This window comes from Lissotriton helveticus, chromosome 3_1, assembly GCF_964261635.1.
Source record: "Lissotriton helveticus chromosome 3_1, aLisHel1.1, whole genome shotgun sequence".
In the NCBI taxonomy this organism is placed as follows: Eukaryota; Metazoa; Chordata; class Amphibia; order Caudata; family Salamandridae; genus Lissotriton; species Lissotriton helveticus.
This window is the reverse complement of record NC_136061.1, coordinates 261539164-261563909: the sequence shown is the minus strand read 5'-3', so window position 1 is coordinate 261563909 and position 24746 is coordinate 261539164. Positions and strand designations below refer to the sequence as shown.

The 24746-nt window shown below is 43.2% G+C and overlaps 1 protein-coding gene across 1 annotated transcript in view; it reads left to right on the top strand.

Annotated features, from left to right (window-relative positions):
* The first annotated feature begins 1556 nt into the window (after positions 1–1556).
* The window catches only part of TADA2A (transcriptional adaptor 2A), a 301706-nt gene continuing 278516 nt past the window's right edge, over positions 1557–24746 (top strand). The window contains exons 1-2 of the mRNA XM_078679774.1: positions 1557–1707; positions 21528–21634. Of these exons, the coding sequence (XP_078535900.1) occupies positions 1683–1707; positions 21528–21634 (132 nt within the window). The 5' untranslated portion in view covers positions 1557–1682. The remainder of the gene's footprint in view (positions 1708–21527; positions 21635–24746) is intronic.

Genomic DNA, 24746 nt, shown 5'->3' with positions numbered 1-24746 from the left:
GTCAGTGCCATGGCCAAAGAGGGCATGAAAGAGCTGGAACTGGGTCAATAATTCAAAGCTGTTATGAACAAGGGCACCCAAAATACGTTTGGCCCAAGGCCCCCGAAATCCTTATGATTTCCCTGCTCCCAATGACCACCGACGCCACAGATTCCCTCACTACCAACCTTTAACAGTGCCCCTCGATTCTCCATAACCACTCTCCCTCAGATGGATTTAGTTTTATAGGGCCAATCATAGCAGTGTAGTGTGTCAGAGCGCTTTACATCACACACTAAACAGAGTTAATCAATCATAGGTGTGTAAATCAATGTATAGGAAATGTTACGCAAGACAGAGGACTACAAGGTGTAGGAGTCTCATAACATCCATAGTGGTAGACAGTATAGTTTAATAGTGCTTGGTCTTGAGAAGCACAATCTCAGAATTTAAAAAGTAACTCCAAAGTTGGGGGTTCTCTTTAATCATCAGAATTGAGTTATATCCAAATTAACCCTTTTTCCAACACAGGATAATGAAAGACTGGGGAAAAAATCATAAGGCTCTAATCTTTTCCTTGTAGTTTGCATGCAGCCTTTTGATAACGGTTAATAGCTCACTGGTCTGTGGTAGGATTTTAACTTATAAACTGCAGTAAAAAAAGGATCTCTCAGACAAAAGCTGTAACCTACTAACCTATTTACATTATGTGCACTTTGTGATCTGCATGGTACACGTTCTTTGCATCAGGCATTTTGACCCACTGCGTGTAAGGTGCTTGTTATGTTTAACCATATGTAACTCTTCTATGTTAATTGTTAGGACATCATCTGTATTCCACTTTACACTGCGCTATCTTACCATGAGTCAAAACTTCCACTAGACAAAACGCCGGTATTTCTAGGAAGAACATTAATCACCCGAATTAATTTGACATTTACATTGTTGTCTAAAAATTGCTGGAGGCCAGGAACACGGTAGCAGGTGCTTTTCAAACCCTAATATACTTGCAAAAACGACGCCCAATCCGACGTCAGCTCCGGCGACGGTCTCACCGCGTACCGCCCAAAAATCACTCCCTGGTTATAGCAACACTATAAACGTAAATTCAACCATTACATATATCGTTCATCATTAATAGTATTGCTTATCCCAAACATCTTAATCCTGTCAGTCCCCACCATAGTTCCTGAATCGCTTTCAGCCCCGCCCATACACTTTCGTGCTTCCCTTAGCCTCGCAGTGCTTCACAGACCGGTGTTTTTACTACACAGTAATAGCAGTAAATGCGCATACACGTTCTTAACGCAGCCCCTGAAGGAGGTTCAAGTTTACCTTCATTTAAATGTGTTGGTTAAAGCATCGTTTCAAATTACGAGAAATTGGTCTCCCTCAATGAACGCTAGAAATAAGAGTTGTTTTTCCTGTCCAGTACATACTCTTCAAGATGGCCGCCATATTAACATTACTTTGTTTGTATCATCCTGTGTATCTTCTATGTTGCTGCTTTTTGCCCAGCCCCATTTCGACCGCCCACACGTGAATGGTTCCCATGCATGTGATTGGATGCGCGCATGGTGACTCTGTGACGTATGGAACAGACGGCTGCGCACCGTTGCTCAGAGCTGTTTTGGTTGCAGTAGGCGAAATTGATTTTTCGCCTTGTGGCAACACCGGTGTCAACTGCGGGCCAGGAGCCTGTCATGGATCGTCTCGCCCCTTACGGAAGTAAGTAGAGGCTAAAAAGAAGGGTCGTTAAATGATATGTAGGAGGCAAGTAGGTAACAGAATAGAGAACGGAAAGATGATCCTATCCTCATGTGAGAAGTGGTATTTAGGTCGGTTCTGAGATTTGTTTTAGGATTGTGTTCTGCAGGGAAATAAGGTCTGCAGTGAAACAAGGGGCCATGCTAATATGTGGGGACTCAATACCTGTAGGGTTGTCAAGTGCTTTAAATGGAACTATAGAAGCCTAGGTACTCGCTTTCTAGAAGTACCTGTTTGCTCTTGACAAGTGCAGGTACTCTCCCCTGAAATGTACTGCAGCAATAAGTGCAGATACTCCCTTTCAAATAACAGAAGTGCAAGTACTGAGTAATGGACAGTAAGTACCTGCCAATTTAAAGCGCTAGGGTTGTCGCAAAGAGCTTTCCTCATTGCAGGATCTGCGAAGAGGTGGGTTTAGGGTGACCAACTGGCATGGGTGCAAATTCAGGACAGTGAGTGTAAAAATTCAAAACAAAGGATAAAAAATCAGGACAAAAATTCAGGACAGAAGGGGAGAATTCGGGACAAAAATTTGGGACAAAGGATGCATTTTACAGACACATCAGAGGAAGTCGCGCAATATTACATAAGTAAGTAAGGAGTTGGCCTGCCGGCTAGGGCGGTTGACCTCGAATCTGGGGAACTGGGTTCGCGTCTCGGCAATGACGCTGAACATCCAGTGATTCTGGGTAAATGACTTAATCTCCCTGTGCCTAGCAAAAAAATGAATGTGTCCTCATGTAACGCAACTGGAGCTATGTAAAGCGCTCTGATACCCATTTCGGGTCAAGTTTGCGCTATATAAAATTATGTAAAATAAAAAAAATAGACAACCAACAAATGCACAAGTCAAAATAAGTTTATATTCGGTCGAGAGAACCTTGCACTGCTTCTGTTGTGTTCCTGAGTGAAACTTAAATACTTGCGTTTGCATATTGGATGCACCTGGGTAACATGCACCAAAATGAAACCTCCACCCCCCCAGAGCTTGGCCTCTGGTGAGGTGACTCGAGCACCTGAACAAAAGCGGTTTGCCTTGGCATGAGGAGGCCCAGCAGTTGCTGTCACTGGCCCATTATCATTCTGTATGTGATAATTAGGCCGACATACACCTGTGCCAGGTAGGGGAGGGGCTGCTGCAGGCCACTGATCACAGCAGGAGCTGGCCCTTGCAGTGAGAGTATAGGACTCTCAGGCTGCTTGCAGGGGACAGCTCGCTCTAAAGTCCGAAATTACATACAACAGGCGTCTGTGAAATAATTCTTTAAGGACAAGAGGTCCAAATTACGGGCAGACCGTGAAATTTAGGACGGTTGCCTATAGATTTGTGTTGTTTCGGTGGGAAATTGCTGACGGGGAGTCACTATACGCCCTACCCAGGATGGGGCTCTGCGTATGATCACGTAAAGGAGTTGGGTCGAAGACGCAGTGATCAAATTAATTGGAAAGGCCAGTGTGAGTAGAGAGGATAGTATTAGGTTAGGGTGTGATGCTGTTGAGGGGGATACCAGTAATTTGCAGTTGGCGTGAAAGAGCAATGGGAGTTTTAGGTGAATGAAAAATTTCCTAGCTAACGAGAAGGAAAGTTTCAATTCTATTAAGGACTAGGAGGCGAGGATTATGCATATCTTTCCTCACTTTATTTGCACAGCAGTTCAAAGAAAACGTAACACCACAATCATAAACAAAGGACTACACAACCCATGAACCATAGGGGGGTAGTCTCCAAGGCAACTATAGTCCAATCAAATCACAGTCCATCATATATAATATCGTGCCGAGGTTAAGCTGGGCCATTGCTTCATTCAAACTTTTGGTCATATCCTGAAACACAGATACACTTCCGTTATCCCATTCTTCAGTATACTGAAAACTTTGCAATGATCATGAATACGGGACACTATGTGGAAAACAAATTTTCAACAGTATCAAGATTCAATGAAATTGTCATTTTCTCAACAAGAGAATATGAAATTAACAACTTATTGAGAAGCACAGTATCATATCGCAATGACATCCACATTATCTCAACAATATTATCTGAAGCCACTACTTACTGAAAACGAAAGACTCCAGGGCGGGAAGAGATTGAAAAAAGAATCTCAGGGAGGGATAATCCTCGCCTCCTAGTCTTTAATAGAATTGAAACTTTCCTTCTTGTTAGCTAGGAAATGTTTCATTCTATGGCAGGACGGAGGCGAGGATTATGCATGTTCAAAGCTTACTTACGACTAGAGACGCCGCCTCCGAAATGGGTTTAAAGTAAAATTTCTTGAAGGTAGAATCAGTCGACCAGTCAGCCACATTTATAATATCTTCTAGTCTACCACCTACCTGAATGGTTTTTGACGCCATAGCACCTCTAGTGAAATGTGCACCGAACATCCGCACATCCACACCGGCCTCGGACATAATCCATCATACCCACCTGGCAATGGAAGGGGAGGAAACCGTCCTGAAAGGCTTCTGCATGGCGATAAGCAATTGTCTCTTCCTGGGAGGACGGATTTCCGAGGTCATTTCCTCGTACGCTTTAATGCACCTGACCACACACAACTTAGGGTGTTCCGGAAAAGACGGATAAGATACTGACCTGGTATTGGTCTTCGTTCTTCGAGATATAGAAAAAGTCACCCCTTCTTGGGTAAAAACCTGTGCTGTGATGTCCAGAGCCCTGACATCAAAAAACTCGTTTGCAAGATATGAGGCATAGGAGGATGGCTAATTTAGCTGGCAACTCCTTAAGGGACAGATATTAGTTATCTTGCCAACTCAAGAGAATTCTCAGTACCTGATCAACGTCCCACAGCCCCGAATATCTAGACTCTGGAGGTCTAGAAAGTCGGATGCCTCGCATCAACTTACAAACCCAGGGATGTACGCCCGCTGGTTTACCGTCAATCTCACAATGCCCTGCAGAGATGGCTGAGCGAAAAGAATTAATTGTTCGATAAGCCAGACCCTCATGGGACAACTGCGCTAAGAAATTCAGAATGTGTGTAACTCTTGCCCCCATGGGATCCACGTGTCTCTCCAGACACCAACAATGCCATCGTCTCCAAGCCGAGCGATACCTCTTGACCGTACCTGATGCCCATGCCTGCTGGATGAGGTTTGCAGCATCTGATGAAAGTTGAAAGTTGCTTGTCTTTCCAGCGTCCCCTGAAATCTTCAATGCCGTGAGATACAGGTGCCCCTGAAGCACGAGAGGATGAAGATCCCCTTTGGGATCCTTGAGAATGGATGGGAATGAGGGCAACCGTATTGCACAATCCCACGACAGATCTATCGATGTCGGGAACCAAGCTTGTGGCCTCCAAATCGGTGTGACCAGGACTATGGACGCTGCCTGATGGCGAACCTAAGCCGCTACTATGGATATCATCATGAAGGGGGGGAATGCATATGGGTGTTCCCTTGACCAGTCTTGGAGAAAAGCGTCCACTGCTGAAGATTTCGGGTCCGGTTTCCAGCTCACGAACCGCGGAAATTGACGGTTCAGACGTGAGGCAAAGAGGTCGAGACTGCAAGGACCCCATCTGTCCATCAAAGCCAGGAAGACTGCCCGATCTAGCCGCCAGTCGCTGTAATCTGAGAAGTTCCTGGTGTTCCAATCCACAACCGTGTTCTGCAGTCCGGGAAGGTAGTCCGCCGTCACAGAGATCTGTCTCTGGAGGCAATAGTAAAAAGTAATGTAAATTGATACTTGTATAGCGCACTACTCACCCGCAAGGGTCTCAAGGCGCTTGTACGAATACCGCTGTGGAACCCATCCTGGCTTTCCCTGTGAGGTGTCCACTCCTGGGCACCCCCAAGGTGGAGGCCAGGCATCCTTAGCGTTGTGGGGGCCGTTGTGGAGATTAAGCAAGTTATTGCCCAGAGTTGCAGAGTGGGGCTCCATGATTGGAATAGGCACCGAGGCAAGAATTATCAGGTCCGTGGAATTTTGAGCTCAAGACCCGCCGAGGCGGGGAATTGAACCCTGGTCCCGGGCTAGACCTCTGCATCAGGGTCTGCCGCTCTAACCATTGAGCCACACAATAGTGCCAGAAGTCTTTTCCCAGGTTGGCCAAAACCGGAGAGCGAGGGCTTCCCAGGCGATTGATGTATTGTACCCCAGAGATGTTGTCCATCCTCAACAAGATACCACACAAAACCCTGTCCTTGGTAAGGGATTCCACCACAAAGGATCCCGCCAGCAACGGGCTCCCCAACCTAGTCTGCTTGCGTCCGACTCTATCACCAGGTCCGGTGTCGATCCGAAGATCGTACATCCATTCCAGGTTGCCATGTGCTCGATCCACTACCTAAGCTCCGTCCTAGCCTCCTCCATCAGGGAAACGATCTGTGAGTAGGTAAGGCCCCTCCGTAGATGTTGAGTTTTTAGTTTCTGAAGGGCCCTGTAATGTAACGGGCCCGAGAAAATGTCCTGGATCGATGAGGATAGAAGACCCACGTTCCTGGCCAATTTCCTCAGCTAAATTTTGTCCCTCTGGAGAACTTAAGCAAGTTCCTTCCATATCTTGTTCACCTTTACCATTGGCAAGCTCAGGGAGCCTGAGACTGAATCTATGAGAAACCCCAGGAATACCATCTGTTTCGCTGGGAGTAGTTCAGACTTCCGTGCGTTGATGACAAAACCCAGGTCCTGTAGTAATGCAATAGTCATGTTTACGTTGTAGGAGAGAGGGACCCATGATAAGGATATTGTCCAAGTAGATGATCATTCGCACTTCCCGGTCGCGTAGCGTCTCCATCACGGGCGCAACAGCTTCTTGAAGCACCACGGGACTCGAAAACCTGGTGTTCCCGGCGAATTGAAGAAATCTCCTGTGAGGAGGGGAAAATAGGAACTGTTAGATACGTATCCTACAGATCGAGTCTGACTATCCAGTCCCCCGGTAGAAGGATGTCTTGCAGTAAGTGTATCGCCTCCATCTTGAAGTGGCGATAAATCAGCCACTTGTTGAACTCCCTCAGATTGATTACCTGTCTGAAACCCTAGTCTTTTTTTCTGTTCTAGAAACAGGTTGCTGAGGAAACCGTTTGGATGAAGTACCAACCTGCATATAGCTCCTTTCCTTAAGAGTTCTGAAGTTTCGCACTCTATCAGCCTCTCCTCCTCTGCTGAAAACACCAAGGGGCGCGGTCGCACCACCTGTGTGGGGGTCCCGTATAATTCTATGTGGAATCCCCTTACAGTCTGTAACACCCATGTGTCTGTCGTTATTTTTCCCCAATCGTGCGAGAAGAGAAGTAGTCTCCCCCCAGATCTTGAGGGGGAAAAAAGGGTAATTCTTACCATCGGGTCCTCCAGGAGCGTTGGCGAGTCCTTTGTTGCCTCGTCCTTTTCCTTTTCTGGAACCTCTGCTGCTGGGATAGAAGGTTCCTTGGCGTCCATCGTTCCAGCCATTATTTCTCCGTTGACCTCTGTTGGAGGGGCCTTACTGGTGGACATGACTGGAGGAGCGACCCCTACCTAGTCCGGTCCCGGCAAAAACCCGCCCTGGAAATATCTTTTTTATGGAGGCCTGCGCTTTATCCAGGGCTGAAAAAGTGGTCACAAATTTATTTAGCTCCTTAACAAAAGGCTCCCTGAAGAGCTTACCCTGAGCTATGGACCCCGCCTCAGAGGTGGCTAAGTCCCCCAACTTTGTATCGATCTTAATAAGAAGGGACCGTCTTCTTTCCGCCGCTGGGGCACAATTCACGTTGCCTAGCAAATTGCTTGTTGCGCCCAAACAGCCACAATATCCGTGGACAAAGGGGATCCTGACTCCTTTGAACGCTCCGCCAATTAAATAATCTGGGTCGAAGGCCCTACCACGTCCAAGAGCTTGTCTTGGCAATTTCTCCAAGACCTATCAATTCCTTTCTTAAGATCCCTCATATACTTAGAGAAAAAAGTACATAGTTTCTTGTCGATTTCTGGCGTGTGTGCCACCTTCCTGTTCAACGAGGGCCTGGGGCATTCTCGCCTAATCCTATTCCTGACCTCCCTTTCAAGGGGTTGACGGATTTTCCCCGCCACATAATCTGCCACTTTGGCGTCAGGGGTCCACTCCGCCGACCTAGGATGGTAAATTGGCTAAGGCTCGAACATGTCCGAGTGGACCCCGTCCCCAACCGGGGACTGAGCGGAGTGGGACTCTGGAATCCAGGGACGCCCGAGTCCTTATCGTCATCAAAGGAGAAATCGTCCTCCGATACACCCTCTCCCTCTAAGGGCAACCCGCCGTCTACAATAGTGGCGACATCATTGCAATTTTCACCGGGCTCCACCTCCTCCCGGCAGGGTGCATGCTTTAGCGTTCGCGCACTCTTGAGGAAGGTCTCCGTAAGTTTATCAAATCCTTCCAAGTGCCCCGCGTTACACTTAACGGCCCATTTATTCCCCATCTGGGAGCAACTGGGACCTGCCACCGCCAGATCTGGGTCACTGAACACCCCCGTAATGCTTTTCGCCAGCTTATCAACTTGATCCCTAAGAGGAGCCAGCGCCCTAAAAATAGCCTGAGAGAGGGCTTGGTCCACTGCTGGAGGGAGATGTTGGGGGGGGGGCATTCCTCCTCCACTTCCTGGCAGGAGTAAAAATGGTCTTCTGAAGAACACATGCAAGCAGAGGGTGTGAGCACAGAAAAACGCCTGTAAAATCCTTAAGGCAGCCCTCGGTGCTCCAACAGCTGGGCTTTCCCCGAAGCTGTTATAAGAAAACTGAGGCACAGTACCAATTTCCACCACAATGTGGAGCTGGACACTAAACATGGCTGTGTGGGGAAATCACCGCATAGCAGTGTCAAAATTAGGTGAGGGTTGGTCGGGAATCAAGCGGACACTAAGAAGTGACCAGATTCCTAAACACGCGTAAAGACTGGCGGGAGCGCTCGACGGAGCTACCTCGCTTGAGCCAGACGCGCCTGACAGTATCTATCCGCGCACAGAGCGTGAGAAACTGCGAAGGGGAGAACGCGCTTGGGCGAGAGCCTGCTGCACGGGGGCTATGAAACAATACCAAGGCAATTATTTTAATAACGTGCACAAGAAACCGTTATGCAAAGAGCAACAACGTCAAATTAAGGCAAGAATGTAAGGAATACACTTTAGTGAAGAACGAGGAAGCGGAAGGGACGTCACAATATTATATATGATGGACTGTGATTTGATTGGACTATAGTTGCCTTGGAGACTACCCACCCGCCCCCCCCATTGTTCATAGGTAGTGTAGTCTTTTGTTTAATGATTGTGGTGTTACATTTTCTTTGAACTGCTGTGCAAATAAAGTGAGGAAAGATATGCATAATCCTCACCTCCGTCCTACCTTAGAATCAAGAGCAAAAGAATGGTTGGTAGGAACCAACTTGTTTCTGTGAAACAAAATGGCATCTTTGGAGACTAGTGTAGGATGAGATCTATCAGAGAAGATCTGATTTTGTACACTGAGTTTGGAGCCGTTGAGTCGGAGGTTGCCATATGTTCGTGCATAGGGATAATATTGGTGTACTTAAAGAGCGTACTTACTATTGCAACTGTAGTTTGCCATCCTCAGGAGAATGGTTTGGTTGAGTGATTGAACTGGTGATCTTAGTGAGTGTATCCAGCTGTCAGTGAGTGGGGGACTATATTGTGAACATGATATAAAAAATATGTTATCCATTATTTTTGTTAAAGGGAAGAGTGGAATGCACAACAGTTGCTGCTGTGTGTATGTTAAGAATGGATAGTTCTAGAGTGAACAGACTCCTAATGAAAGGGTAGAAAACAAATTCAAGACCAGTATGTACAACAAGGTCCAAATTAGTTTGAAAAAATAGAGAAAATAATTTTCAATGAAATGTTATTTTATCCTGATGTGAACACCAGGTCTGTCCCAGACTTGAAGGGGCGAACTGCAGAAGCCAGCATGCCTGCTCTAAGACAGTTCAATTTCTGACCAGGAATCTAAGCATGGTCCACTGAGACTCCATTTCAGTAGCACTGGCTGCTAAGACTATCTGGGATGTGGTTGGATATATGTTATTGACAGCCTTGGAACTTCAAATGAATGTGAAGAAGCCAATTTGCGTGAGTGGCGATCAGATCACGCGTGTATTTTCTTTTCATGTATTGATTAAGGTCATTCAGATAAACCAACAGTGACTTCCCCGCAGTGCATGGGGGGGAGGTGTTGCTGTTTGGGGGCCCTCAGCACAGTACACTGACTGTCAGTTAGACCCTCCAGCTTTTAGCGATTTCGCCATAGGCAGGCGATGCCCGCAATTCCCACTTTATCTGCCGCATTAAAAGAAACTGTCTCTTTTGCGATTTGTTTCCTTTTCTTGAAAGTGCTGTATTTCTTTTGGCTCTGTGCATTTTCAAGAGTGGAGCCGATGGGGGAGGGAAAGTGAAAGCGTGCGATGCGCGTGCGCGCTGTGTAATGCCAGCCGACAGGGACAGGAGATGTGCACAGAGTGCACATCTCCTGTCCGTACGCGTGCACATCTCCTGTCTGCGCGTGCCACCGGCGAGTATAGGTCTCGCCAAGGCAACAGCGCATGCGCTGTGTTGCTAGGCAAGACCTAAAAAGGGCACTTAGTGAGAAGGTGTTTCAGAGAGAATTTGGCATGAAGGGTGCCTCCCTTTGGTCAAGCTCAAAGGAAGTAATTGAAGTGTAAGCTAACACGGTACTATTGAAGTACCTGAAAAAAGTGGAATGTGAGGAAAGTCACAAAGTGTAGCGAGTTAGAACAACTGATTGGAAGGAGGGTTCGAACAAGGATGATGTGGTGGCTGATGATCAAAGCGAAAGGAAGGGCAGTGTACAGAACAGGAAAAGAAAGACCCTAGAAATTAGACGTTTACGTGCATAACTGATGTTTGAACTAAACTTAGACATTGACCATATGAAGACGTGCACTTTTCTTTCACTTTGTTGTATAAGTATTGTTGTATTGTGTCATGTTCATTGCATTCTCTATGTGGTTCCTTTGCTTAAACGTTTAAGTGGGATATGTTGTATTCTATTATGAGGCATTCATCATCTGGAGTTCCACTGTTATGTGGACATATTCCAGAACTAGCAAGACTGGCAGTTAAAGACTAAGCCTGCCAGGAGTTACTTGGATATTTCTTTTCTCATCAATAAATGTCAAAGTTCTGTTTCAGACGCACAGCCTTCTTTAAACTCACTAGTCATTCAGCCCTATTCACAAAGTGTGTTAACTCATTAAATTACAATGGCAGTAAATAATTGAAATATATATAACTTACAATTATTTCTTAGAGTAATTAAAAAAATTCCCACCCACAGTAACATTTTTATTTTCTATAGTACAGTTTAAGTTGTTATCAGTTAATTTAAATCATTTTGTATTTTTTAAAAAGTTTACATTTTATTTTTAAATTAAGTTTGCTACTTTAAAAAAAAAAAAAAATATATATATATATATATACACATACATACATACATACATACACACACACTAATGTATTTAAAGTTCTTTCCTATGGAGTGTTATTTTATGTCCCTGCCTCTATTATGTTGTAACGTATGTTGTAGTACCTGTAAGTGGCCCCACAGCACAAAGAGTCACGGAACAATAATGGCACCTGGCTGCTTGCAGCTGTCTTTGGATCGAGGAATCGATTATCCGATGGACCACCAGGAAGCACAGGACGACGAGAGCTGACCGAGTTATTTCAACTCTACAGGGCGAAGTGTCTCACATTGGCAGCCCCCGCTCAAAGGCGTGATTGTGTGAACTGGTCGCTGTGGCCCGAGGGGACTCAGGGATGCGGCGGTGGACTTCACTTGAATCTGAGGCAATCTACCCCGCCCTCTGGAGAGCGCACACGGACCTACTGTCCATTGTCACCCCCCTACGCCACCTACACAGCTCGCCGCTACAGTGCCTGATGGGAGTTGAAGTTCCCTCATTCACCACGAACTTCTACAGGTGTGCCGAGTGCAACAAGGGGAGGGGCATACTGCGTGTGAGCCAGTATTTTACAGGGAGGAGCACAATCTTGCAGAACTCACTACAGCGCAGGGCGCTGAGGAAGGCAGACAAAGCCGAAATGCATTCGCCGCGCTGTACATTTGGTGAATAAAACGTGCTGCATTTCCTGAAACCCCCTCTGGCCTCCGATTTCTTTTTCTTGGAAGAAATGTTTGCTGATATATATATGTCACTTGACTTATATTGTTGTTTTTGACAGGGGGTTGTCAATAACTTTGCCCAGTGAAAATATAATCAGCTCTTTTGTGACTGAGGATAAATAGAATGTTTCGGATGCACTTGCATTTGATTGTTTAAACACACTGTTTTTATTTCCATTTGTGATGTATCAGTTGTGCTGCACATTCTTTTATATCTTCATCTCATAGTCCTTAGGTTGATAAGTTTAATGAATAACTTGTTTTTTACTCCCTATAATTATTCATTCTACTGATTTATGCAACGTCCAGTTCTTGACATAACATGTGAGCACTATGCTCTTATTTCTGTCCCCTTGTACATACATGAAAAAACACAATTCAAATGGCATCATTATTTGAACCACAAATTGTTTACCTTTTTGCTTTATTGCAACCTTTGCGTCCTGTTTCTTTAGGCGCTTGGGCTTTTAATTTTAATTTAATGCACGTCCTACTCCTGACGCGTCATGTGATCAAGCTCCGCCTGCGGAGCGAAACGCGTCAGGGAGGGCACTCGTTCTTGCACTTTAAACGCAATTAAATGGATTGCTGGCAATGACTCTTGTGGCTTTTTGTGTGTTTACGATTTAACTAAACACTTGATCGAAGACGAGGTCCACGCATGTTGTTACCGTCATCTTTGGCGGTCAGGATTCAGCGTGTAATTTCTTCACCGGAGTTGGTTTGCTTCCGGCTTCGTGGACCCGCCCATTGTTTGAGGCTCGGTGTTTCTGCAAACTTTAAACGCCTTGGTGTTTAGAAATTGGACTTGAACAAAGTACTTTATACCGTGCCCCCTGCCTACTCACTCATTGGATTATCGGACTGGCCGGCGTTGAGCAGTTCCCGACCCGGAGGTGTGTTTCGTAGCTGAGTGAGTCGGCTGGCTTCACTCGGCGTTTCGGACCGTTTTCCGGTAAGGAAGTTTTTGCGCGTACCAGCAATCTTTAACGAGTAAGGCAGGTTTTGGGCTAATTATTTGTATACTTGAAAGAACAATCATATATATTTTTTGCAGCCACAACAGCCAAAATAGCAGTCCAGCGGCATATTTGACCGTTACAATAAATTGCAATTATGTTGTCCACCGACGCACTCAGGAGTAGGGAAATGGCGGCGGAAGCCCTGTATGAAAACTTACCTACTGGAAAATCTACAACTTCTCAAGAAAGCCGCACTTCAAACGCGAGCAACAGTACCAAAGATTTACTAAAGACTCTGGAGAAATTGCTCCGTAGTGAACTTTCTAAGTGGTGGGAAAAGAAATCACTGGATAAATACCTTGAAGTAAATTGTGTGCCCCGGGGATTAAGAGTAATGATTGTTCCTACTTATGAAAACCCGGACCCCAAAATGCTTCAGAGATGGGCAGAAAATAGTCTTCAATCATCGCGGAATATGCTATTAATCCTGACCGAATTTGCCCACTCTGACAGAGAATCATTGTTAATTGAAATTGCGAAAACCAATGCACTTTTGGAGACGTCAGGTGACACTGATTTAATAGCGAATGCCCGTAAGGAAATCGATCAAAGGCTCGCTAAGCTGGAGCAAACTATTCAAGAACGTAAAATCAATAAGTTTGCCAGAGACAAAGAGGACTATGCGACAGGTCGTATTTTTACTTTTTCACGCAAGTACGATTCCTACAAGCGCAAAGCCATGTCTACTCAACAGCAAACAACTACCACTACTGATCCAGGGGCAAACTTGGGCCCTACCTTGACAAATCAGGACAATTTATCAGTAGCGTCTTTCAGTGGCTCTGAAGACAGTCTACCACGTTCTGATGCAACTTCAATTGACTTAACTAAATTCTCTGTGGTTGACGAATTAAATTTTGTCAGCGAGGACCGGAGGTACTCTCTGCGCTCACGGAATACTCCTCCCCAAGCAGACAAAGTGTCAGCCAAAAACGACGCTGCAGGAAACGTATTGCCAAAAAGAGGTGGAAGGCGAGGCAAAACTCGCAAGAATTGGAACAACTAACCAGCGAGCAAGACAACACAGTGATAAACCAGACAGATTTGACATTATCTAGGGCGGAAGAACAACTCCTCTCTTTAGGACTGTCGTATTGTCCATCCAATGACTTTTCTTATGTTCAAGCACGAATTGATGTTTTTAAATTTATCAGGAAAATCAAATTGCAAAAATATTTTTTGTTGCATCCTGATATTGTAATACCATGTGCTGAATCTGATGTTGTTACACCCAATGCCGAATCTCTTCAGGTGAAACATCTGCAGGGTCTACAGACGTTATTGTCCCTTGATAACGAAATTAATACGCAAACTGACTTGACAGTAAGCCAAGCTATCAAGGTGAACTGCTCTCCTCCTACCACCTTCCGTGGTAAATCCACTTTCTTGCCCCTGATGGCTAAAGACGCATTAGATGTCTTTAGTGATAGGATTATAACAGAATTGAAGTCCCTTAACAGAACAGTACTAAAAAAGAAAAAACAGGTTGATTTTAACAATACACAATATACCAAACTTGTGAAGAGAATTCAGGGTAATGACATGGTTATAGTGAAAAGTGCCGACAAGGGGGGTAACACAGTGTTATGGGCTAAAACAGATTATATCACTGAAGCGAACAGGCAACTGTGTGATCCCTTTTGTTACACAAAATGCACTAAATTTGTGATGTTAAAGAGTCATGAAAATACGAGAAAAAACATCAATCTCTGGTTTAGAAATGGCTTACTAACAAAGGAAGAATCTAAGTTTTTGAATGTTTTACATCCCATCACTCCACTGTTTTATTTGTTACCCAAAATTCATAAATGCACCGTTCCTGTCCCGGGCCGTCCTATTATTTCTGCTCAGGGTAGCATGAATGAGAACATTTCTAAATATGTTGATTTTTTTCTTCAATCACATATGTTTTCTCTCCCCTCTTTTTTGAAAGACACTACTGATTTTTTGGTTAAGGTCAGTCATATCACTTGGTGTCCTGATTTTTGTTTCCTGGTGATGGATATTGAGGCATTGTATACCAGCATCAACCACCACCAGGGCCTTGAGGCAGTCATATATTTTCTGGATGGACGTGAGGCAGGATTTAGAGATCATAACCTCATGCTTGTGGAAATGATACGGATATGCCTCTTTAACAACTATTTCCAATTTGGAAAAGAATTCTACCACCAGGAACGCGGGGTGGCCATGGGTTCATGCTTCTCCCCCAGCTATTCTTGTCTTCACGTTGGCTGGTGGCAGAGGCATGTTCTTGGGGTCACCCATGCACATTGGCTCCCTCATCTAGTGCATTACTGGCGCTTTATTGATGATATTTTCATCATTTGGCGAGGTACAAAGGAACAAGCAGCGTCATTCGTCAGTGATATTAATGTCAATGACAGAAATCTAAGGTTTACTGCCAATATCACATCTGATGCGGCTGAATTCTTAGATGTCCAGGTTTACATTGACCATGACACTGTACAGACTAAACTCCATAGAAAAAGCACTGCGGGTAATTCCATCTTGCATGCCCGCAGTGCTCATCCACTTCATACCATCAATAGCATACCTTTGGGTGAATTTATTCGGATTAAACGTATCTTTAGCAGCCCCGACATTTTAGATCAATGTTTAATGGAATCACGGTCTAGATTCCTTAGCCGGGGCTACAGCAGAGCCATTCTAGATCAGGCAATGATTAAGGTACGTGCTCGCTCTCGCGATGATCTTTTAATCCCAAAAATTAGGGAGATTTCAGAATCTACTGAACAGGGCTCTGTTCGATTCATTACCACCTTTTGCTCCCAGTCATCCAAGATCAGCAACATCATTCGATCGGAGTGGCCAATTGTATTAACTGATGTTATCCTAGCTCCATTCTTACCTAAATTACCAGCCGTAACTTTTAGGAGGGCTCCCTCTATGAAAGATGCACTTGATAGAACCCAACCGGAATTGCCCCCTAAAATTAATTGGCTGAACAAATCTGGCTTCTTTAGGTGCACCTCGTGCCGTGCTTGCACATTTGCTGTGAATGGGACTCATTATACATCAGCTTTTAATGATAGGTTGATCCCAATAAGAGAACATTTGACATGTCGCAGCGGTTATGTAGTATACCAGCTGACCTGCACATGTTCTTTGTCATATATTGGGAGTACAAAACTTCCTGCACACCAGCGTATTCTGCAGCACATCTGAGCTATAGTTAACTCAGATATGAATTACCCGGTGGCTCGCCACTTCAAAGCGGTACACAACAAGAAACTAAAAGATCTTAAATACACTCTGTTGTGTTCCGTAGCCAATCCAGGTAGAGGTGGTGATCGCGAAAAATTGCTTCGCCAAAAAGAGGCATTTTTCATTTTGTTGCTTGATACCCGGGCCCCTAATGGGCTCAATGCTTTTGATGAATTACATAATTTTCTATAATTTGTTTGTATCCGACCTTGCTACTTGTGAAAAGAGTAATTTCTGTTTCTAGTTTTTGACATTTCGCGTAATGATTCTGTCTCCTGATCTAACAATAGGGCGTGATATTTTGAAGTGTTTATACTGTATCTTTCTTGTTTATATTTATAGTTTTCAAATCAGGACTTCCGCAGCTAGTAAAATGTATTTCATTGTATTATGAAATCGATTTTAAAGCACTTGCACTTTAGCACTAAGGCACTTTTCTCGTCACTTGACTTATATTGTTGTTTTTGACAGGGGGTTGTCAATAACTTTGTCCAGTGAAAATATAATCAGCTCTTTTGTGACTGAGGATAAATAGAATGTTTCGGATGCACTTGCATTTGATTGTTTAAACACACTGTTTTTATTTCCATTTGTGATGTATCAGTTGTGCTGCACATTCTTTTATATCTTCATCTCATAGTCCTTAGGTTGATAAGTTTAATGAATAACTTGTTTTTTACTCCCTATAATTATTCATTCTACTGATTTATGCAACGTCCAGTTCTTGACATGACATGTGAGCACTATGCTCTTATTTCTGTCCCCTTGTACATACATGAAAAAACACAATTCAAATGGCATCATTATTTGAACCACAAATTGTTTACCTTTTTGCTTTATTGCAACCTTTGCGTCCTGTTTCTTTAGGCGCTTGGGCTTTTAATTTTAATTTAATGCACGTCCTACTCCTGACGCGTCATGTGATCAAGCTCCGCCTGCGGAGCGAAACGCGTCAGGGAGGGCACTCGCTCTTGCACTTTAAACGCAATTAAATGGATTGCTGGCAATGACTCTTGTGTTGTGGCTTTTTGTGTGTTTACGATTTAACTAAACACTTGATCGAAGACGAGGTCCACGCCTGTTGTTACCGTCATCTTTGGCGGTCAGGATTCAGCGTGTAATATATATATATATATATATATATATATATATATATATATATATATATATATATATACACACACTAATGTATTTAAAGTTCTTTCCTATGGAGTGTTATTTTATGTCCCTGCCTCTATTATGTTGTAACGTATGTTGTAGTACCTGTAAGTGGCTACTTGTGGTGCTTGACCTGCTCCAAGGCTGGGCTGGAGTACATATGCTGTGGTTTTGCCACCTTTAGGGCTGTAGTAACTTATAAGTAAAGTTTGTGAACAGCAAATTGCTTATTTTTTGTGTATGGGTGTTTGTAGTAGCCTGTCCCTTTCTTAAACCCATACCATTTTGTTGCAGATATTCTCCGATTTCCCACCACTCCGCCTGGTTCCTCCCATATTTACCACTAAGTAGTAAACGTACGTGTGGATATCTCCCCATAGGACACATATAAGAGGTGGAGGTGTATAGAACAAGGGGCAAATGAGGATAGATGACTGAATGACGAAAATAAGGGGTGAAAAACGGATAAAATATCTTCCAAACACTTGCTAAAAGGAAGGAATTGATAATAAAAGGGATGCAACAAAGAAGTTAAGAAACAAAGACAGATGATGGGGTGGAAGGAAGATAGGGTAGATGAAGACACATTTTTGAGTGATGAATGACTAATTTGTATAGCACGAACATATACCCAAATGTGTCAAGGCGCTGCAACAGTTGCATGGTATGGTAGGAGCAATTCTTCAGAGGTCAGATTTACAAGGCAAAAAGCCAGGTCTACAAGGCCTTGCGAATTGGGAGATGTGATTCTATGCCAGATATGGATAGAAGAAGAGTGTTCCAAAACGTGGCCAATGCAACAGAGAAAGGTCTTCCTCCCCATCGTGACCTCCTGTATCTCGGGACAACCAGACGATTTTTATTGGCTGATCGCAGTTGTCTGGTAGGGACATAGCTGTGAAAGATGTGCCTGATTCCCTCTGGTCCTGAATTGTGTAGTGGCTTATGCACAATATACAAGGCTTTAAATAAAATTCCTTTTTCTGCTGAGACCCAGTGCACTTTCTTGATGGCAACCAAAATTGAATGACATTTTGGAACCTCTAATATCAGTCTTGCTCTGCACCTATTGCAGTGTATTGATGGAGGAATTATTGATCTAGTAGCTTGCTTTTCTGCGGTTAGAAAAATAAATGGGAATATCTTTCTAAGGGTTCTTATGACCCAAAAGCAAGAGGGCGCAGTCCTATTAACCTGGTGGTTGAAAGATAGACTGGTGTCCACTATGACACTGATATTTCTTGCGGATTTTTTTTTTTAATTCTTGTATCTTATTTTCAACACATTAATGCATGTTACATTATCACAATTCCAGCACATTTTGTCAATCACAATTTGCAACACACAGAGGTCTCCTTGTATATATACACCCCCCCCATCCCTATCCTGAATTATTTAGTGAGCATCCTACAATTACTTTTCTTTGGGGCATCAAGCTCATCTAGGTTTGCTGGTAAGTATTCTCTCATCAGTTACAGTCCTCTGTGTGCAGCCCACCTGTCCCAAACGATATCCGATTTCCGGGGGCAGCCTCTGCTCTGATACACCACCTTCTCTGTCAAGCAGCACTAGTCAAGATCCTGTTTCCTCACTGTTGGTGGCTGCGGCCTGCCCCATGCCCTGGCTATATTCTGTTTCGCGACCATGTATGCTAGCATTAACCATGTTTTCATATATTTTGTCCAGTTGTCTTCTCCTGTGATACATAGAGTGTGCCAGCGGGCTTCCAATGGGACCTCTTGATCCACGATCTTGGACATTCTAGCCAATATGGCACCCCAGTATTGTTTTAACTCAGGGCAGCTCCATACTGTGTGAAATAAAGTACCCTCTTCCCCACAGCCTCTCACACATTCAATTCGCGTTTACCCATTGCATACAGCGCTGACCTGGTTGTGTATGATCTATGTATAATCCTGATTTGTATAATACTAAACCGTGCTATCACAGCCACCTCTGTAGGGCTCTGAGTAACTTCCAACCAATCGTCCTCCTCGAGAAGCCCTCATCGGTTTCTCATCGCTCCCTTAGGGCCACTAATGGGTCCGGAGTGTTGTTCATTATTTTTTGTAGATGAGCGATGTTGCTTTATCCCTAGTGGCTCTGTTAATATTCTGTCTTCTAACCGGGCGATCTCTGGTATTTGGTCACCCTTGTGCACGTGTGCTCTTAGAGCATGTGTTAGCTGCATTTATCTAAATTTCTCTGTGGCTGGTATTCCAATTTCAGTTTTTCAAAGTCAATTACTTTTCCCCTTTTCCAGATATCTCCCAGGTGTTCAATGCCCAACGGGGCCCATGCCTGGAACCCCTGTAGTTCTCGCACCTCTGTTAAGAGATCGCTCTCCCACAAAGGCATGTGTTCCGTCAATTTCCTCTATTTCTTGTAGCCTGTTGATCAACTTATTTGGCAAGATTGTATCAAATGCTGAAGACAAGTCCAGTAAGATCAACAGCACGGTTTGCCCAGCATCCAACCAAAAATAAATATATTATTGGAGATTTTGCTCCGAATACGCACTCAATTGTGAGTTAAGATGTTTCTCCAGAATCTTGGCCGGTACCAAGAGTAAAGAAATGGATCGAAAAGTCTGTAGGATACTTTTTTTAATAGAGGCTTGATAACCGCTGTTTTCCAGATAGCATCCCGTATTGATGGTTAGGTTGAGAGTCTCTGTTAGATGGGGTACAGCAATCTCCCTTTCTAGCCTCATCAACTTTGGGGAGCACGACTTAACAACTTCACAGGGAAAGGTGAAGGAAGGGTAATTGAGGGATTGGTTGGGGACCTAACAATAATGGACAATCAAAAGGAGAGTAAGGGTATATCAGAAGGAATGATGAGCTAAGGGAAGGAAAGGCTGAATTAATGAAGGGCAGTGGAAGGAAAGGAAATGAAGGAGGGATCGCAGGAAAATGAAATAAATGTGGTCTAGATGGTAAATTGCTGTATTTGGAAACAGAGAACCTGGGATCAAATTCCAGCATACCCATTTCACTAAAATTGGTCAACACTGTCTATTTTTTTTATTGGAGTCTCGGTTCTAGCACGTTAAGGAGCATTTAGAAGCATGTGAAAGACCAGTCCTATTTGCAATTTGAAAAGAAATGTAGTGGAGAAGAGTCAAATACTGAATCTATATCTATATGCACATGTCTTGTTGTCCACACATTTAATTCTCTGTGCTTAAACAGGGGGATATGCTGTCCTTTATTCCTCAGTGCCAGTTTTATTTTCTTGAACACAGTACTCTTTGAAAGTAGAGTAACTTAATTGATTTTACGTGGGGCATTTGCTAGTCCGCACGAACAATTACCATTTGATTTACAGATAATCCTAGTCTGAGAGCATCTTGACTCGCTTCCTATGTAAAAATTGGGTCCTGCTACTGGACCTGCATTAAAGTCTTCCTAAGGAGGATAAAATGAGCAGTAATGATGCCTGTGGGTTGCCTTAACTGCAAGGCTGGTTAGCTATGTAAAAGACAAGTTATTCCATATTTGTCATAAGGGTCTACCCTACAGCATTTCCCTTTACTATTTCATAGACCATACACCAGTGACATCTGGCTGGTGTAGGTCCAAAGTGTCTGAGTCAAACACATTTCTGGAAGCTGCTATTGTCTTTGATTCCGTTAAAGTACAGGACTCCTGTTCTATTATCGAAAGTGACGTGCTTGTATTAGTCTCTGCAGTGATTGTTTACTGCTGTCTTTCATGTGTATACTGTATGTGGTGATGTCCAAAAGCAAGCTTGCTGCAGCTGGTTCAGCTCCCTCCCTCCCCCCCACGACTTGGCCAGCTCGAAGACTGACTGCAGTCAGTGAGAGACAGCAAGGGAATGTTTGATATGCATCAGTGTCTTAGCTGCAGAAGCCTTGTTCTTCAGCAGACAGCGGTGAGGCTGAAACTGAGTGCTAATGCCTTAACTTCAGGAGCTCTAATTCATAGTGTCTGTACAAGCATGCAACAGTGGTGATGGTAAACATGTGGGAAGACAGAATACCTCCTGTGAGGGAGAGACTTCTTTTTTTTTAGGAATTTGGTACCCTGCCTCCTCTTGCTCTACACTATGGAAAACGGAGTGGAGTCCGATGCAAATTTAATAAGCAGCATTCAGTTAAGGCAGCATGCTAAAGTCACGTGTTAAGGGAATGTGATCATTATTCGCATTGCTGTGTAGCCTCAAAGTATGTGAGAAATGTGATACCTAAATATTTTCTTTTGTTACTGCTACAGGTGATCCTTTTGATAAGCCACCTTGTAAAGGCTGTTCTTCCTACCTCATGGAACCTTACATCAAATGTGCGGAATGTGGACCTCCTCCATTCCTTCTGTGCTTGCAGGTACATTTTAAGACTTGATCTACTAGTGAGTTGGAAGCTAACGAGCTAGGAAACAGTTTCCCCACTTAAGAAAAAATGTGTGATAATGGAAAACGCACTTTTATTTTCAAAATGCTTCAGCTTCCCTGCCTTCTAAAATTGGAAGTGCTTCGAATAAATGTCCATAATAAACGGTACATCATACATGTTTATGTTAAAAATATTTAAACAAAGCTGCTTTCTGTGTTTGTGTCTGGTTTAAGGGAGGGCAAATAAAATCGTCCCAAACTTTGTCAATTATTTCTTTGCAGTGCAGTTAATACTAATTATTTCAATTTCAAAAGCTGTATTCATTAAGTTGTATCACATTTACTTTACTGGTGTATTCCTTGTAACATTTTGTTCCATTTTTAGCTTACATTTTCAGTGCCATGAGCGCCATTTGAACTGTTCTAAGTCCCAAGGTGATGCAGTTTTTTACAAATACAAAAATAAGCGTAGGTGCCCTAGGGCAAACGTAGAAAATGTGTGGTTGGCAAAAATGGTATGCAACTTGTTTTCATGTAAATGGACATGCACAACTATACCAACGATCAGAATAAGGGAAAGGTTCCCATTAAAAGAAACAAAGTGCCTATTTTGCTGGAATATTTCCCGGGTATTCTTTAGTTTCTATCATTTTTGTTGATAACATTACTCTAGACTGAAGAAAGAAAACTGGTGTTTCTGGTCTACTGCATTGATGCTATGGGATGTAAACAAGAAATTGGGTCGTGGTTGTGTTATTGCAGTTCTTGTGATTTTGTGCAGGTGGCATTGTCCCACCTTTTAACAAGCAAAGGTCCTCTTACATTGCATCACTTCACATTAAATACAGTTCCTCCTTCCCTCGTCAAGTACTGCTCCAATCCAACTTCTTGCTTCTGTTTTATTTTCAAATCCTTCCACAGATAGAAAGAAGGCCACTCGTCCCTTGGAGAGCATATCACAATAAGCAACATAAGTGCATACTTTTAGCTTTTTTGTTTCGCTGCGGCGCCTGGTACAGGACGAAATAGTACTGTACTACCAACTATGCTTTGTGGCTCTAAGGATATGCTGTCCAATGCCTCCTTTTGGCAGTCTGCTCTTTTTCTATAAATATTGGGTTCAAATATGTTTTCAGTAGTTAGGATTGACTCTTTCACACGAAGTTGCAGTCTTTGCACAAATATTTAATTTTTGTGATCACCCAAAGGTTTAGGTCTGTGGGGTCTAGTAAAGATAACTCGATTTTTCTTAATGGAAAAAACTCTATGATCTGGCGACTGGAAAATGACACTTACCATATCGAAACTGCTGTAACATTTTCTCTGATAGATGCTCATCATCTTTAATGTCTTGAAAAGTTATTTATTAAAGTGCTGAGGCACGGGTTGTCCTTGTGCCCCAGGCTGTTACAGGTGAGTGAAAGGTAGTTGTGATGCCACATTGCAAAGAGTGATCAGTGGAAACCATCCCAATGCTCCTCGGCCAGTGCAAAGCCTCTGTACTCTCCACTAGCCAGGAAAGAGTAGGACTTATGCTGATCAGCCACCAAAGCTTCTCCACCTTGACAAACTCGCCGCCTATACTTGGCCATACTGATGATACTCTTAAGAGACTTGCGGTACAAGAGAAACAAATGATTTAGATGAAAATTATATGACTGACACAGTTTCAAAGGGCAATTTCTGTGTGTTTGATCCTTGCCCCAGGCATCCTTTTATTACGCATCCATTGCGATGCGGATCCTATTTTCCACGCTCATTTGTCCACACACTCCGTTCCATTGTTTGAGAAATATACCTCCATGACTGTAAATCTTCATGCCTCTACTACTTATTCCTCCACAACATGCTCTGGCCTTCCAGTGTTTACTTGACTAACACTCTTGCCAAAATTATTATAAAAAAGAAATACCTCTTAATAGACCTACCTAATTATCTGCAATTATTACACTATATGCTTGCAGAGGATTTTAATATTCAAAGTATAGTAGTAATTTGTGAATATTGACAACATGCATTCTAGTAGTGCATACATATGTGAAAATGAGTGCAATACACAAACACAAGGAGTACAATATGACAAATTCATAATTATTTTCATTTTGTCAGGTTGACCACAATGTAGAACCCATAATAAATAGTACTATAGCGATACAAATATGGACAGTGTAAAAGGTAGTAGAACCCTCAGACAATATGTGCAGTAATTTGTATAGAAAGATTGTTAATACAAAGCAGTTAATAGTCATGTTTCATACACTAAAATTAATTTGCTTTATTTAGTTACTGTGCAATCTGAACAAGAATAAAACGGCAATCTAAATCAAAAGGATTGTAGTATAAGAGACTACAGATTTTAGAATGAAATGGGTGATTAAAGAATGGATTTAATATATAGAGTCCTTGTTGCAGTACAGAGGTACATAAATTATGACCAGTCAGCCAACAGGTGTTTTCTTCCACGTGGAACGTTTTCAAGGCTTCCAACAGTTAATGGTTTATACAAGATCAAAATGTACCACGTTCTGCAGTATTACATGAACAGGTTTGGACGTGCAGAGAAAGCAAAGTGACAAGCAGAAAGCATTTTAAATGTGGCAATATTTCATCTGCAGAATTGGGGGAGCAATGTTAAAATTGGGTTTCTGGTTGTCCGAGGTATGCACCCTGTACAAGCAGGAACCACAATCCTCATCAGGGTAAGTGACAATACACCCTACATTTTCCTGTGCTCACCCTCTAGTAGCTTGGCACAGAGCAGTTAGGCCTAACTTAAGAGGCAATGTGTAAAGTATTTGTGCAACACTTTAAACAGTAACACAGTGAAAACGCCACAACAAAGACTCCATACCAGGTTAGACAAATAGAGTTTTATTGTATAAATAAAACAAGACTAAAACGACAAAAATTCCACAAGTAGAAGACGAGATTTGAATGTTTAAAGAATAAATGTAAAATAGCGCTTACAATCAATAAGCGCTTAGATGGGTTATCGTGTCATGCTGGACCTGCACGAAGTCAACATTTCAGGTTGATTGCGATGGAGCGTGGACCGGAGATAGGGACCCACCTGGGACTGCTGAACCAAAAGTATCTTGATCCGG